The sequence below is a fragment of the Caretta caretta genome, chromosome 2, assembly GCF_965140235.1.
Source record: "Caretta caretta isolate rCarCar2 chromosome 2, rCarCar1.hap1, whole genome shotgun sequence".
In the NCBI taxonomy this organism is placed as follows: domain Eukaryota; kingdom Metazoa; phylum Chordata; order Testudines; family Cheloniidae; genus Caretta; species Caretta caretta.
Window position 1 is genome coordinate 154,519,440 of NC_134207.1, and position 17,387 is coordinate 154,536,826.

Genomic DNA, 17,387 nt, shown 5'->3' on the forward strand with positions numbered 1-17,387 from the left:
GCTCCATGGAGTTCTGCAAATACTTCTTCTATGTGAGGAAGAGGATGGCTGTCAATCACAATAGCTTTATTTGGCTCCCTTAAGTCCACACAAAGGCGAATGCCTCCACCCTTCTTCTCCATCACTACTATAGGTGAAACCCATTCCAAGGAGTCAATCTCTTCCATAATGTCCTTTTGAACAAGTTTTCTACGATCCTCTGAAACAGAATCCCTGACTGAAAATGGTAAGCGCCGTAACTTTGTCGTACAGGCATCACATTATTCCGCATTTTAACTTTATGCATAAAACCCATAAGCACAGCCGAGTTTCTCCTCAACCTGGTGTTGGGTCCCAGCTGAAACTGGTGTGTGTACCGCAAGAGTGCTTTGCTGAGGAAGATCAATTCGTCCATTAACTACCCTGAGATTTAAAGCAGCCAATGAATCTCTGCCAAGGATAGGAGTGCCTTTGTGGACAACGTAAAACTCTGCAGTTACACAGCAATCACCAAAAGTAACTATTGCTGGCAGGCAGCCATGTAGTGAAATATGGTTTTTCAAATAGCACACCAAGTGAAGTTTGGGTTCAGTAAGAGGCACATCGTTAAAGTAATGCAATTAGATGGAATAAGGTAATATAGATACTGCTAAGCCAATGTCCAACATTCGCTGAATAGAGTGTGATTTGTCTGAAGGTATGGTGGAAACATTTACAGTGCACTTTATTTCTTCTGGAATATGTGCAGTAGTGATTTTGTCCACGCTCAGCACAGTAACATCTGGTATTGTAACTGCATGCACCTGTTGATTGAACTGGCTGCTGCGACATACTTTAGCAAAATGCCCAAACTTTTTGCAATGATTGCACTGAGCTACTTTTGCAGGACATCCTGTGTAGCTTGCAAGGTGTTGTGGGGATCCACAGCGAAAGCATGTTTTTACTGTATTTTGAATTTGCTGATTCGGTGGTTTTCCATTAGTTTTCCTCTTGTAATCGTTTGTCTGCAGCGATAGTGAACTTTTCTGCAAAGGAGTCACAGCCTAGACTGTGCCTCCTGTATCCATGCTCATTATTTTGGCTTCAGCTGTAGCTGACTCAATCTGAGTAGCAGTGGTTATTGCTTTTTCTAGTGTAAGTTGTGGTTCTAGAAGTAAGCGTTCTCTTACACGAAGCATGGTTGTTTTCTCAATGGGCTGGTCTCTATAATCATCTCATCTGCCATATTCCCGAAGTCATAAGTTACAATCAGACTCCTCAGGGAAGCAATATACTGCATTATAGTCTCCCCTGTTTTCTGGTCACACTGGCAAAATCTGTAGTGATTAGCTACTACATTCACTTTTGGCACAAAAATGTTCTTTAATGCAGTGAGTGCAGTCTCATTTATCATCTGCAAGGGAAAAAGCGTGAAATATATGCTGCCCTTCTGCTCCAAGGCAGTGGATTAGCAGAGCACGCTTTCTTGCTTCAGAAATCTCTGTAGCAGTGATTGGAAGCAGATAAGTCTCAAACATATGGATCTAGGCAGTAAAAGCAATTGGAGGCTCACCTGGACTTTGCAGAAAGGGTGCAAGTGGGTTCAGAGGCAGAAGATCTATCCTCGTCACCAAAATGTTGTAGCAACCAGAGAAGGTACTAACAAACTTCAACAAGGCTTTATTTTTAAAGTGGAAACCTCTTTACCAAGCTGCTGCTGCACCCTCAGTAGCTCTCACTCTGCCTCCTCAACTTCCCCCCCGCCCCGCTTCCTGTTTCCTTGTCCTTTCAGACTCCCAACAGCCAGTGCTCCCAGTTCTAATAATTAAAAGCAGCATCTAAACTCCACAGCAATATGATTAAAGATCTGATCAAAAAGCCCACTTATGAATATGCTTAACTCTAAATTCATGCATTAGTTCAACAGAAATCCCTTTGGGCCTATATGGGTAACAAATCTGTGACAAACTCTGGCAAAACTTGTCACTGAAAAAATTTTTCTGAATAAATTCTGCAGGATCAGGTCTGGAACATGCTACAGTTTATATTTTCACTGAATGTTAAACTCTCCAGTTCATCTGAACATATGTTGATTGTGCAGTTATAAATTATATAAATGGACAAGATTTGATTCAAGGACAGAATGAATGATTTACCTGAAATCAAACTGCCGATCACTTGGATTTTCCTTTAGCTTCTCCCTTACTCTCTGAAAATATGTTTGATATTGTTCATTGAGATAAATACATTCTTGTACCCTCTTTAATAATTCTTGCCTAAAAACAAAAGTGAACAGAAGACAAACTTAATAACCATAAAAAGCTGCACAAATGATTACAATAATAGAACATTTCAGCTACGTAGACATTTTATCAAGCCCAGTACTTAGAAAATATTGTATTAACATTACAAAGAGTACCTTGATAAAATGTGGACATAGATGTATATAAATACATCATTCAAAATGTGGAAAGGATGAAATTAAAATGTTCATTTTTAAACTGTTTTACAGGCTAGAATTTTGTTTTGTTTTATGTTTTACTGTTATTGGACCAAATCTTGACCCTATGACACTGCTCAGCACAGGCCAGATAGGAACTGCCTACACCATGTAGCCTGTTCAGTTCCTGTACTTCAGCCATTTTTTTCCTCTACAAACTGTGTCCTTGTTTCCAGGAAAGTTTGGATTCTCCTCTTCTTAGGTAGGATCAAACGTCAGAAAAGTCTCTTGTTTCCTTTAAATGTGAACATCTAGAAAGCCACAATTCCCAAGTCCACAGGCTGGGTTCAATTTATGTGCAGTAGTTTGACCAATCTTGACATAGCTACTATAGATTAAATAGTGGGCAGGGGGAGGCTGTACTTGTCCCTTTTAGTTTAAATAATGGACTGTTATTACATATATAAGCCAACTAGTTGTAAAGATCATCACTGTGTTAGGACTTTGTCACTCTGTTTCCAGAACGTTTGTCAGACCAAAGGAATCATAAATTAACAAACGTAAAACCTCATGAATTCACCCTACTCACTCAGAGACTTCTGCAAACAAAGTGATAAAACAAAAAGAATTCATTAGAAATTAATTTTGTTCAAGTATGTTAAAAATTGTATTTTAATTTTATTTATGAACATTCTTTATCTTTAAGGATACAATTTAGTCACGGAGATCAGGGAAGTCAATGATTCTGTGAATTCACCCAACCTTGGTGACTTCTGTGGCTTAATCTGTGAGCAGCTGGAGCCGGGTCACAGGCTCCCATGAATTTTTGTTTATTGCCCGTGGCCTGTCCATGACTTTTACTAAAAATTACCATGACAAAATCTTATCCTTATTTATAATGTACATACCAATATTCTGTCATGTGCTGGTTATTCTCTCAAGTGCTGGTTAAAGATAATTACGTTTTTCTACACACAAAGAGCACCTAGAAATCTTCAGCATGAATTACTTTTATGTCACTCATGCCTGTAATCTAGGGGTCATCTTTGACTTGATCCTCTCTCTAGATCCTCACATCAAGGCTGTGTCTAAATCTTGCTGCTTATTCCTGCACAAGATCTCTAAAATGCAGTCTTCTCTACCCATCCACAAAGAGAAAACTCTCGTCCAGGCTTTCAACATCTTGTTTTCACTATTGCAGCATCCTCTTCTCTGGCCAGGACAAATGCAATCTCTCGCCCCATTGATCAGTACATGTAGGTGAATGATGACAGATACAGGGATGGATTTAAGCAGGAGGCTACAACTTTATTAGCACTGGGGAAGGATTCTATCTGTGTGGTCTGCCCATCTCTCACATACCAGGGATTTAAGTGGGTCCAGTCCAGTGAGTTATAGGGCTCCCACCGTTTAACACGTTACTCCAGGGAGGCTCTTCTCTGCCTACCTGTAGGATTCAGCTCACTCTTCTGAATCCTCTCCCCAAAAGGGGAACAGAGGGTACCAAAGAGGTCTCTTGGGCTGTGAAGACATCAGGTTTCTCCTTCACCCATAAGCACAAGTTGCAAGTCTCTCTTAAGTCTGGAAGATGGCCCTTTGGCCTTTTATCCACACTGGACACCCTGCACAGCTTGCAATGAACTAAACATTCATTCCCATTACTAATATTAATTTCTAACTCCTATTTCTTCTTTGTGCTTTCTCCTATGCTGCCCCTCACTCGTGGGAGGAGCTTCCCATAAATATCCATAAGGCCATCTCATTGTCCTCCTTCAAATTCCTCCTTAAACTCTCCTTTGCCATGATTCTACAAAAAATTTGACGATGAGGCAGCTGGTGCTGAGACCACAGCCTATCACGCTGATCAACATTGTTTCATTGTTTCCTTGTATTCCCCCATTAGTCTGCCTGTTTGCCTTTTGTATTGCAGCAGCGCCTAAGAGTCATGGATAAGGAGCCCACTGTGCGAGGTGCTGTACAAACACAGAAAAATGGTCCCTGACCTAAAAAATCTAAGGGTATGTCTACATTACAAAATTAGGTTGATATTGTAGAAGTCAGTCTTTAGAAATCGATTTTATACAGTCGATTGCGTATGTCCACACTAAGCGCATTAAGTCGGCGGAGTGCGTCCTCACTACCATGGCTAGCATCGACTTACAGAGCGGTGCACTGTGGGTAGCTATCCCACAGTTCCTGCAGTCTCCGCTGCCCATTGGAATTCTGGGTTAAGCTCCCAGTGCCTGGTGAGGCAAAAACATTGTCGCAGGTGGTTTTGGGTACATGTCGTCAGTCACCCCTCCCTCCGTGAAAGCAACGGCAGACAATCGTTTTGCGCCTTTTTTCCATGCAGATGCCATATCATGACAAGCGTGCAGCCAGCTCAGCTCAGCTCGCCGACACTGCCGCTGTTCTGTCCTGGGTGCTGCTGGCAGCAGATGGTGCAGTAGGTCTGCTAACCATCATCATCCACCACTTCCGCTGCAACTCTGCTCTCCTGCAGCTTGGGGGATCCGTTCTGGTCCTCCTGGGTGCTGCTAACTGTCGTCATACACCGTTTCCACTGCAACTCTGCTCTGCTGCTATTGTCTCAATAGCGAATTGCTGCATGTTGTCTGTCATGGGCTCCTGGGTACATGTGTTCTTCCTCGGGAAATGTGCGCAGTGCTAACCGTTGTCCTCCACCGCTTCCATGCAACTCTGCTCTCATGAATCCGCCTAGCAGGTCCTCTTGTCGGTCTCTATAAATATCTATTCTTGTGGCATCCGTCTTTAGCCACCACTTCTGCTGCAAATCTGCTCTCCTGCAGACACCATACCACGGCAAGCATGCAGCCCACTCAGATCACTGTGGCAGTTATGAGCATTGTAAACACCTCGCGCATTATCCTGCAATATATGCAGAACCAGAACCTGCAAAAGCAGGCGAGGAGGTGACAGCAGCGCGGTGATGAAAGTGATGAGGACATGGACACAGACTTCTCTCAAAGCACGGGCCCCAGCAATTTGGACATCCTGGTGGCAATAGGGTAGGCTCATGATGTGGAACGCCGATTCTGGGCCCGGGAAACAAGCACAGACTGGTGGGACTGCATAAGGAATTGTTGCAGGTCTGGGATGATTCCCAGTGACTCTGAAACTTTCGCATGCGTAAGAGCACTTTCATGGAACTTTGTGACTTGCTTTCCCCTGCCCTGAAGCGCAAGAATACCAAGATGAGAGCAGCCCTCACAGTTCACAAGTGAGTGGCGATAGCCCTGTGGAAGCTTGCAACACCAGACAGCTACCAGTCAGTCGGGAATCAATTTGGAGTGGGCAAATATACTGTGGGGGCTGCTGTGATCCAAGTAGCCAACGCAATCACTGAGCTGCTGCTATCAAAGGTAGTGACTCTGGGAAATGTGCAGGTTGTAGTGGATGGCTTTTCTGCAATGGGATTTCCTAACTGTGGTGGGGTGACAGATGGAACACATATCCCTATCTTGGGACCGGACCACCTTGGCAGCCAGTACATAAACCGCAAGGGGTACTTTTCAGTGGTGCTGCAAGCACTGGTGGATCACAAGGGACATTCCACCAACATCAACATGGGATGGCCAGGAAAGGTACATGACGCTCGCATCTTCAGGAACTCTGGTCTGTTTGAACAGCTGCAGGAAGGGATTTACTTCCCAGAGCAGAAAATAACTGTTGGGGATGTTGAAATGCCTATAGTTATCCTTGGGAACCCAGCCTACCCCCTTAATGCCATGGCTCATGAAGCCATACACAGGCACCCTGGACAGTATTAAGGAGCTGCTCAACTGTAGGCTGACCAAGTGCAGAATGGTTTATACTGCCTATAAAATGTCTACTTTGTGTACCCAGAATAATGTATTGTGTTTTGTAACTTAGCCCTGGTCTACACTAGGACTTTAGGTCGAATTTAGCAGCGTTAAATCAATGTAAACCTGTACCCGTCCACACAATGAAGCTCTTTATTTCGACTTAAAGGGCTCTTAAAATCGATTTCCTTACTCCACCCCTGACAAGTGGATTAGCACTTAAATCAACCTTGCCGGCTCGAATTTGGGGTACTGTGGACACAATTCGATGGTATTGGCCTCCGGGAGCTATCCCAGAGTGCTCCATTGTGACCACTCTGGACAGCACTCTCAACTCAGATGCACTGGCCAGGTAGACAGGAAAAGAACCACGAACTTTTAAATCTCATTTCCTGTTTGGCCAGCGTGGCAAGCTGCAGGTGACCATGCAGAGCTCATCAGCACAGGTGACCATGATGGAGTCCCAGAATCACAAAAGAGCTCCAGCATGGACCGAACGGGAGGTACGGGATCTGATCGCTGTTTGGGAAGAGGAATCCGTGCTATAAGAACTCCGTTCCAGTTTTCGAAATGCCAAAACCTTTGTCAAAATCTCCCAGGGCATGAAGGACAGAGGCCATAACAGGGACCCGAAGCAGTGCCGCGTGAAACTTAAGGAGCTGAGGCAAGCCTACCAGAAAACCAGAGAGGCGAATGGCCGCTCCGGGTCAGAGCCCCAAACATGCCGCGTCTATGATGAGCTGCATGCCATTTTAGGGGGTTCAGCCACCACTACCCCAGCCGTGTTGTTTGACTCCTTCAATGGAGATGGAGGCAATACGGAAGCAGGTTTTGGGGACGAAGAAGATGATGATGAGGTTGTAGATAGCTCACAGCAAGCAAGCGGAGAAACCGGTTTTCCCGACAGCCAGGAACTGTTTCTCACCCTGGACCTGGAGCCAGTACCCCCCGAACCCACCCAAGGCTGCCTCCTGGACCCAGCAGGCGGAGAAGGGACCTCTGGTGAGTGTACCTTTTAAAATGCTATACATGGTTTAAAAGCAAGCATGTGAAAGGATTACTTTGCCCTGGCATTCGCGGTTCTCCTAGATGTAGTCCTAAAGCCTTTGCAAAAGGTTTCTGGGGAGGGCAGCCTTATTGCATCCTTCATGGTAGGACACTTTACCACTCCAGGCCAGTAACACGTACTCGGGAATCATTGTAGAACAAAGCATTGCAGTGTATGTTTGCTGGCATTCAAACAACATCCGTTCTTTATCTCTCTGTGTTATCCTCAGGAGAGTGAGACATAATTCATGGTCACCCGGTTGAAATAGAGTGCTTTTCTTCAGGGGACACTCAGAGGAGCCCATTCCTGCTGGGCTGTTTGCCTGTGGCTAAACAGAAATGTTCCCCGCTGATAGCCACAGGGAGGGGGGAAGGTTGAGAGGGTAGTCACGTGGTGGGGGGAGGCAAAATGCGACCTTGTAACGAAAGCACATGTGCTATGTATGTAATGTTAACAGCAAGGTTTACCCTGAAAGAGTGTAGCCACTGTTTTATAAAATGTGTCTTTTTAAATACCGCTGTCCCTTTTTTTTCCTCCACCAGCTGCATGTGTTTCAATGATCACAGGATCTTCTCCTTCCCAGAGGCTAGTGAAGCTTAGAAAGAAAAAAAAACGCACTCACGATGAAATGTTCTCCGAGCTCATGCTGTCCTCCCACACTGACAGAGCACAGACGAATGCGTGGAGGCAAATAATGTCAGAGTGCAGGAAAGCACAAAATGACCAGGAGGAGAGGTGGCGGGCTGAAGAGAGTAAGTGGCGGGCTGAAGACAGGGCTGAAGCTCAAATGTGGCGGCAGCGTGATGAGAGGAGGCAGGATTCAATGCTGAGGCTGCTGCAGGACCAAACCAGTATGCTCCAGTGTATGGTTGAGCTGCAGCAAAGGCAGCTGGAGCACAGACTGCCACTGCAGCCCCTCTGTAACCAACCGCCCTCCTCCCCAAGTTCCATAGCCTCCACACCCAGACGCCCAAGAACGCGGTGGGGGGGCCTCTGGCCAACCAGCCACTCCACCACAGAGGATTGCCCAAAAAAAAGAAGGCTGTCATTCAATAAATTTTAAAGTTGTAAACTTTTAAAGTGCTGTGCTTAAAGTGCTGTGTGGCATTTTCCTTCCCTCCTCCACCACCCCTCCTGGGCTACCTTAGTAGTCATCCCCCTATTTGTGTGATGAATGAATAAAGAATGCATGAATGTGAAGCAACAATGACTTTATTGCCTCTGCAAGCGGTGATTGAAGGGAGGAGGGGCGGGTGGTTAGCTTACAGGGAAGTAGAGTGAACCAAGGGGCGGGGGGTTTCATCAAGGAGAAACAAACAGAACTTTCACACTGTAGCCTGGCCAGTCATGAAACTGGTTTTCAAAGCTTTTCTGATGCGTACCGCACCCTCTTGTGCTCTTCTAACCGCCCTGGTGTCTGGCTGCGCGTAACCAGCAGCCAGGCGATTTGCCTCAACCTCCCACCCCGCCATAAACGTCTCCCCCTTACTCTCACAGATATTGTGGAGCACACAGCAAGCAGTAATAACAGTTGGAATATTGGTTTCGCTGAGGTCTAAGCGAGTCAGTAAACTGCGCCAGCGTGCCTTTAAACGTCCAAATGCACATTCTACCACCATTCTGCACTTGCTCAGCCTGTAGTTGAACAGCTCCTGACTACTGTCCAGGCTGCCTGTGTACGGCTTCATGAGCCATGGCATTAAGGGGTAGGCTGGGTCCCCAAGGATACATATAGGCATTTCAACATCCCCAACAGTTATTTTCTGGTCTGGGAATAAAGTCCCTTTCCTGCAGCTTTTGAAACAGACCAGAGTTCCTGAAGATGCGAGCGTCATGTACCTTTCCCGGCCATCCCACGTTGATGTTGGTGAAACGTCCCTTGTGATCCACCAGTGCTTGCAGCACTATCGAAAAGTACCCCTTGCGGTTTATGTACTCGGCGGCTTGGTGCTCCGGTGCCAAGATAGGGATATGGGTTCCGTCTATGGCCCCACCACAGTTAGGGAATCCCATTACAGCAAAGCCATCTACTATGACCTGCACATTTCCCAGAGTCACTACCCTTGATAGCAGCAGCTCAGTGATTGCGTTGGCTACTTGGATCACAGCAGCCCCCACAGTAGATTTGCCCACTCCAAATTGATTCCCAACTGACCGGTAGCTGTCTGGCGTTGCAAGCTTCCACAGGGCTATCGCCACTCGCTTCTCAACTGTGAGGGCTGCTCTCATCTTGGTATTCATGCGCCTCAGGGCAGGAGAAAGCAAGTCACAAAGTTCCATGAAAGCGCCCTTACGCATGCGAAAGTTTCGCAGCCACTGGGAATCGTCCCAGACCTGCAACACTATGCGGTCCCACCAGTCTGTGCTTGTTTTCCGAGCCCAGAATTGGCGTTCCACAGCATGAACCTGCCCCATTAGCACCATGATGCATGCATTGGCAGGGCCCATGCTTTCAGAGAAATCTGTGTCCATGTCCTGATCACTCACGTGACCGCACTGACGTCGCCTCCTCGCCCGGTATCGCTTTGCCAGGTTCTGGTGCTGCATATACTGCTGGATAATGCGTGTGGTGTTTAATGTGCTCCTAATTGCCAAAGTGAGCTGAGCGGCCTCCATGCTTGCCTTGGTATGGCGTCCGCACAGAAAAAAGGCGCGGAATGATTGTCTGCCGTTGCTCTGATGGAGGGAGGGGTGACTGATGACACGGCTTACAGGGTTGGCTTCAGGGAGCTAAAATCAACAAAGGGGGTGGCTTTACATCAAGGAGTATTTCAGGCAGGACTTCACGGAGGGTTCCAATAAGAAATGGTGCACCTAAGTTATTGTTCTTATTGGAACAAGGAGGTTAGCCTGACCTCTGATTGATACATGGCTAGATTTACCTCGCTGCACCTTCTCTGTGAGTGACTGCAGTGTGACCTAGAGGAATGAGTCCCCTAGACAGGGGAGGAGGCAAATGAGTACAAAACAAATCTGGTCTATTTCTTGTTTTGATCCACTCCATCTATCTTTTACATCTTTGGCTGGCAGCAGACGGTGCAGAAGGACTGCATGCCATCCACATCTCATGGCTGCTCGGCAGAAGATGGTACAGTACGACTGCTAGCCATCCTCATCTCTTGCCTGCCTGGCAGAAGATGGTACAGTACGACTGCTAGCAATCCGTATCACCTGCCTGCTCACCATAAGACGGTTCAATAGGACTGACTGCAGGACTAAAGAGAATGACCTGGTCAATGCTTGCCTTGGTATGGCGTCCGCACAGAAAAAAGGCGCGGAATGATTGTCTGCCGTTGCTCTGACGGAGGGAGGGGCGACTGATGACACGGCTTACAGGGTTGGCTTCAGGGAGCTAAAATCAACAAAGGGGGTGGCTTTACATCAAGGAGTATTTCAGGCAGGACTTCACGGAGGGTTCCAATAAGAAATGGTGCACCTAAGTTATTGTTCTTATTGGAACAAGGAGGTTAGCCTGACCTCTGATTGATACATGGCTAGATTTACCTCCTTTACTTGTTTTGATCCACTCCATCTATCTTTTACATCTTTGGCTGGCAGCAGACGGTGCAGAAGGACTGCATGCCATCCACATCTCATGGCTGCTCGGCAGAAGATGGTACAGTACGACTGCTAGCCATCCTCATCTCTTGCCTGCCTGGCAGAAGATGGTACAATACGACTGCTAGCAATCCTCTTCTCTTGCCTGCCCGGCAGAAGATGGTACAGTACGACTTGTACCATCTGCCTGCTCACCATAAGACGGTTCAATAGGACTGACTGCAGGACTAAAGAGAATGACCTGGTCAAGTCACTCCAAATTTAGTCCCTGCGCCCATGTCACTCCAAATTTAGTCCCTGCGCCCATGTCTGCCCAGGCGCTCCCGGCCGACGTGGCCAAGAGCACCTCGGACATGACGATGACGGCTACCAGTCGTATTGCACCATCTGCTGCCACAAGGCAATGGGTTGCTGCTACTGTGTAGCAAAGCCGTACCGCGTCTGCCAGCACCCAGGAGACATAGGGTGACGGTTACCTGAGCGGGCTCCATGCTTGCCGTGGTATGGCGTCTGCACAGGTAACTCAGGAAAAAAGGCGCGAAACGATTGTCTGCCCTTGCTTTCACGGAGGGAGGGAGGGAACGGGGACCTGACGATATGTACCCAGAACCACCCGCGACATAGGGTGACGGTTACCTGAGCGGGCTCCATGCTTGCCATGGTATGGCGTCTGCACAGGTAACTCAGGAAAAAAGGCGCGAAACGATTGTCTGCCCTTGCTTTCACGGAGGGAGGGAGGGAACGGGGACCTGACGATATGTACCCAGAACCACCCGCGACAATGTTTTAGCCCCATCAGGCATTGGGATCTCAACCCAGAATTCCAATGGGCAGCGGAGACTGCGGGAACTGTGGGATAGCTATCCACAGTGCAACGCTCCGGAAGTCGACTCTAGCCTTGGTACTGTGGAAGCACTCCGCCGAGTTAATGCACTTAATGCACTTAGAGCATTTTCTGTGGGGACACACACACTCAAATATATAAAACCGATTTCTAAAAAACCGACTTCTATAAATTCGACCTTATTCCGTACTGTAGACATACCCTAAAGCTATACAACAATCACAACCACATCACATTATCTCTATGAAAATGTTGTTGCTTTTTCTGCTGTTTAGCATAAAGTTATGTTATTATTGCTGTAACACATGTATTTATCATTGACAATCCAACCCTAAACCTGCCAATCTCGGTGCAAAAAAGCAGGTGGCACTAATGATTGTAAATAAAATGTGTAACACAGTTTGGGCAAAAAAACAAAAAAAATAATTAACGGGCACATAGCTATAAAAGTTTAGGCCCAATCCAAAAAAAAAGGGGGGGGTGGGGTATGTGGAGGAAAAATTCAGTGGACCCAAGTAGGCCTAAGTTGGTCAAGCTAACTGTGTATATGAAGCATAAGAAAAGAGTGTGGAAAATTCCATTCTAAGGCAATTGCAGCAGCACAGCTTAAGAAACGTTAACTGCAAAAGAACACCTGTCAATAACAGGAAAAGCTTGTTTTGCTATATTCCAAATAAGGTAATTAAGACGAAAGTATGTGTAATTTGTCTGTGGTTTTAAGCTTTAAAAAGCTGTGTGTGCTTTGCATCTGGGGGCAGCTATTTAGAGCTGTTACCCCCCTGCGCTTGTAATCAATAAAGGAGCTTCAGGCTTGGTTCTGATCCAAACACAACGCGTGGTTAATTTTTCCACCACAGATGTTTAAAAGCGCGCTGGCGCAGTTTACTGACTAGGTTAGACCTCAGCGAAACCAATATTCCCATTGTTATTGCTGCTTGCTGTGTGCTCCACAATCTCTGTGAGAGTAAGGGGGAGATGTTTATGGCAGTGTGGGAGGTTGAGGCAAATCTCCTGGCCACTGATTACGCGCAACCAGACACCAGGGCGATTAGAAGAGCACAGCAGGGCACGCTGCGCATCAGAGAAGCTTTGAAAACCAGTTTCATGACTGGCCAGGCTATGGTGTGACAGTTCTGATTGTTTCTCCTTGATGAAAACCCACCCCCTTGGTTGCCTCTAAATTCCCTGTAAGCCATCCGCCCTCCCCTCTTCGATCACAGCTTGCTTGCAAAGGAAATAAAGTCACTATTGTTTAAAAACCATGTATTCTTTATTAATTGATTATAAAAATAGAGAGATAACTCACAAAGTAGCCCTGGCGGGGTATGGGAGGAGGGTAGGAGGGAAGGAAAAGGCACAGATTCGTCTCCCCATACAGCGATCAGATCCAGTGCCTCCCATTCGGTACATGCTGGAGCTCTTTTGCGATTCTGGGGCTGCATGGTCACGTGTGCTGATGAGCTCGCCATGCTGGCCAAACAGGAAATGAAATTCAAAAGTTCCCGGGGCTTTTCCTGTGTACCTGGCTAGTGCATCTGAGTTGAAAGTGCTGTCCAGAGCGGTCACAATGGAGCACTCTGGGATAGCTCCCGGAGGCCAATACCATCAAATTGCATCCACACTACCCCAAATTCGACCCGGCGATGTTGATCTCAGCGCTAATCCCCTCATCAGGGAGGAGTACAGAAATCGATTTTAAGAGCCCTTTAAGTTGACAAAAATGGCTTCGTCATGTGGACAGGTGCAGGGTTAAATCGATCTAACACTGCTAAATTTGACCTAAACTTGCAGTGTAGACCAGGGCTAATACTTAAAACCTGTAATGCTTACTTACAATCTAAGTATAAGACAAAAGACACAAATAATAGCCATAATAAATAATAAAAAGGAAGTAACAGAGCGAGGAAGAACAAAACTAAAGTCTCCAAAAAAATCAGAGTGTGTTTAACTTAACTTGCAAGCCTAATGTGGATCTAGCTTTCCTAGGTCAGGAGCTACACTGGCCCCATTAAATCTGGCACAGTTAACATTTGCCACATACCCACATTGAATATGGTGCAAACTTACCCCCTTTGTAGTGTTTGCCTGTATCGTTAACTTAAGTACACACAAAGCATAAACCTGAGCTTAAGCTTTCTCAGCTTGCCTGTCCCTAGGGTTTTCTCTCCAAGAATATATTTGTTCCTAATCCTAGTTTCCTCTCTCTGAGTGTACTTTGCATCAAGAAAGTCATGATGACAAAATAATAGCTTTTTAAATTGTATTTGCATTTTAATAGCAATCTATATAGCATAAACCCTGATCCAGCAAAGACTTACACATGTGCTTAACATTATGCACTCTGAGTATTCCCGCTGAAGTGAACAGAAGCATTCAAGTGCTCCAAATTAAAAACTTATTTGCTTGGGTGAATCAGGGCTTACACAATATTACTTTGTAATAATGTTCATATTTAACCTATGAATTTTCTATTAGTCTTAACTAAAGAAGAAGGTAAAACTAGTAAGAGGTCATGTTACCTGTCCAAGTCCCAGATTTTCAAAACACCTTCACTTAGATATATCTTGCATGTAATAATCATCTGGTTAGTGATTTTGAGGAGAAGAGAAGTCATCTGTTCCGATGTATTATAGTATGGTGATGTACTGTAAATCATACGAATACTGTTCATTAACCTGGGTATGTGATCCACCATTACTGCCTAAGACACAAAAGGGAAAGGAAAAAATCAGCAATTCAAATGTCCTAAAAACTAGTAAATATGAAAACCTACTGCAAACCTTAAAGAAATGCATGCAAGGAACTAAAGCGACAATCATATTAGACAGGTCTGCTCAATTTACTATCAGTGGCAGTTCATTTCAGCACCAGCAGCGGGTGGGGCTTGGGAGAATATCACCAGGATTTGTTCCTGCCCCTGCATTAGCACCTGGAATGGCAGATGTCTGCTACATGAGAAGCAGTATTTTTCCATTTCCGGGGGGGGAGAGGGGGCGGTTCTTTGAAATCTATACATTCAATTCAACAATTGTACGAGGACTACATTTGAAAATGGAAAAGGAGAGTTATTCTCCCACTGGGAGTAATAGCCCTTTTTTCTCTTCTAAGTTTCATACCATCTAAATGCTTTATTTAAAAAAAATAAACATACTTACAGGTGAGGCTTTACCAAGTGGACCAAAGAACTTATCCAGTGTATATAAATATTTTACATTGTCTTTAGCTTCATTGGCAGCATTTGTTACATTACCATCCTGAAAGGGAAAAGCCAACTAAAATTAATAGCATTTAGGTCAGGAAAGGGAAAACTACGGCCCACGGGCTGGATCTGGCCCATCAGGGCTTTCAAGCCGGCCCATAGGATTGCCAGCCCCATGGCGCAGCTGGGCTAAGACAGGCTCCCCGACTGTCCTGGCCCCACGCCACTCCTGGAAACAGCCAGCACCACGTCCCTGGGGTGCGGGGGGGGGGCAGAGGGCTCCGTGTGCTATCCTCGCCTGCAGGCACCGCCCCCTGCTGCTCCCATTGGCCGGGAACGAGGAACCGCGGCCAATGGAAGCTTTGGGGGTGGTACCCACAGGTAAGGGCAGCGTGCCCCAGCCCTACATTCATGGCCCTGCATACAATTTCCCCACCGAGATGTGGCCCTCAGGCCAAAAGGGTTTCCCACCCCGATTTAGGGTTATCACACAAATCTCAGTGGGCTCACTACCTTTCCAATGCATGTTATTAAAAGAAGAATAAATACAGGAGCCAATCCTGCAAACCTTTACTTATAAAGGTACTCCCAATGAAATCTATGAGACAATTTGTTGGAGTAAGAATTGGCAAGATCTGTCCCACTCTATATTTAATAATCGCTACCTGATGATCAGCAGCTTTTGGACAGGATTATACATCCCAATTTAGGAAAAATTCCTCACTGAAGTTGACAGAGTTTTGCCTGATTAAACCGCAATTCTACTCTGAAAAGTAAGTGTAAAAATGGCATTCTGGGATCCAATGTTTATTGCCTTTCAGTTGTATATTTTTCAAAGCAGTGTTGGCAACTATCATCAATTTATCACAAGACAGCTCCTGCAGTCATGAGATTTCAACAGAATTTCAGCTGACATTTATTAAAGTAAATTTCTAGTCCTCATGGTTTAAAAAAGAACAAACTTGAAAACATAAACCCTAAAAGCTCAAAAACTAGGACGCAAACAAACAGAGCACAATGTTATCACTTGGTAAAATCTCATGATTCTTTAGCCAATATCATGGTTTTGGGGGCCTGACTCATTATGTTTGAATGTTCAGGACTGGCAATATTGAATGTGCTCAATTTACATAGAGACGGTTGATTTTTCTAACTGCCAGCCCTGCAAAACCAGCTCAGGCTCTAAAACATACTGGGTTCTTCCCTGCTTATACACTATCACCTTAATAAAGTAGTTCCTCAATGACACCTGTGTATCCGTTTTGTCTACAATAGCTTACACAGGTCTGACTGATTTGAACTTGATAAATAATTCTGTTGATGCTACACAGGAAGAAATGGAATCCAGCTCACTATCTCTTACATGTGTTGGCTCTGCAGGGATAACAGATCAAAAACTATTTTTACCACAAAAGTCAGCAGAAATTACTCTGAGCGCACACAGCAAGATTAGTTGAGTAAGAAGTTACCATTTTTCCACAGGCTATTCTCAAAGTAGATCCACACTTTAAAGACTAGAAGATCTTGACGGTAGACCTGCTGTTTCTGCCCATCATCTCCTCTATTGATGAATTCAGTGGCTTTTGAATCTCAGGTCACCTGCACATGGCTTGTGAGTCCGTTTTTCTGGACTTGTCTGCACTTTGCATTGTTAAATTTGGACCAGGTGTCCATCTGACTGATGTAGTAAGTGCCCTGGGTAAAACTAGTTTGGGCCTGTAGCCAATACCTCCTCTATCCCCTTCCTGGCAATCCCATAGGCCTGTGTAGATATCTGTGTAACTGGCAACATAGGAGATAGGGTTGCCCCCTCCCCCCCCACACAAATATGTGTCCTTGACTCCAAATCAAGAGAATTGATATTATATGTTTATATCGAAAAAAAATAAAGCCCAATACATAAAAACCATCATCCCCAAACTATTATGAGCAATGTGGGTTCATTTCCATATGTAGCATAAGCACAGCAGCGTGTTTTTAATTGACTTAAAATTATTTCTATTAAAAGCACAGTCATTACCAGTTCTTTCCACTGCTTTAATAGTCTTGATTTTGCTGCCTGAAGAATACTTAGAACTTTATTTACTCTTGGACTCTTGATCTCATCTAAAAGGCTTTAAAAAAAGAATAAATTTTAATTTTTTTCTGCCAGTGACAGTTCATGTTTATAAACAAAATGCCCTTTAGCCTGCAGAAGAAATAATGCAATGCTTTAACCTGTTAAATGATGCCATTCTCGATTTCCAGTGTTCCAGTTCAGCAGCTGGGCCAATGTCATCAGCTTCTTTTCTCATTTGTTCACTTTCCACCAAAATTTGTCCAATCTGTTTGATCCAAATTACTAGCACTCCCTCAAGTTTCTCAATGACCTCGATGTTACTGCCTTTAAAACCACAAGACAAAAATTGCATTCTACTAATAAGTGCCAAGAAATGTACATAGATTTAAACATTCTATAGAAGAATTCTCACCACCTGGCTCCAGATTGGATGCAGAGCTGACTTCGGAAGGCTTCT

At 45.2% G+C, this 17,387-nt stretch overlaps 1 protein-coding gene across 3 annotated transcripts in view; it reads right to left on the reverse strand.

The window, feature by feature from the left end:
- LOC125631940 (dynein axonemal heavy chain 5) overlaps positions 1–17,387 on the reverse strand; it is a 286,700-nt gene that overhangs the window by 236,071 nt on the left and 33,242 nt on the right. For all 3 annotated transcript variants that reach the window (XR_012667111.1, XM_048839434.2, XM_075125496.1), the window contains exons 10-14: positions 17,089–17,254; positions 16,892–16,985; positions 14,828–14,926; positions 14,192–14,373; positions 2,115–2,234 (exon numbers count right to left, since the gene is read on the reverse strand). Coding sequence is in view for 2 of the 3 variants with exons in the window: in XM_048839434.2 (XP_048695391.2) it covers positions 2,115–2,234; positions 14,192–14,373; positions 14,828–14,926; positions 16,892–16,985; positions 17,089–17,254 (661 nt within the window). In the remaining variant the exon portion in view is untranslated. The remainder of the gene's footprint in view (positions 1–2,114; positions 2,235–14,191; positions 14,374–14,827; positions 14,927–16,891; positions 16,986–17,088; positions 17,255–17,387) is intronic.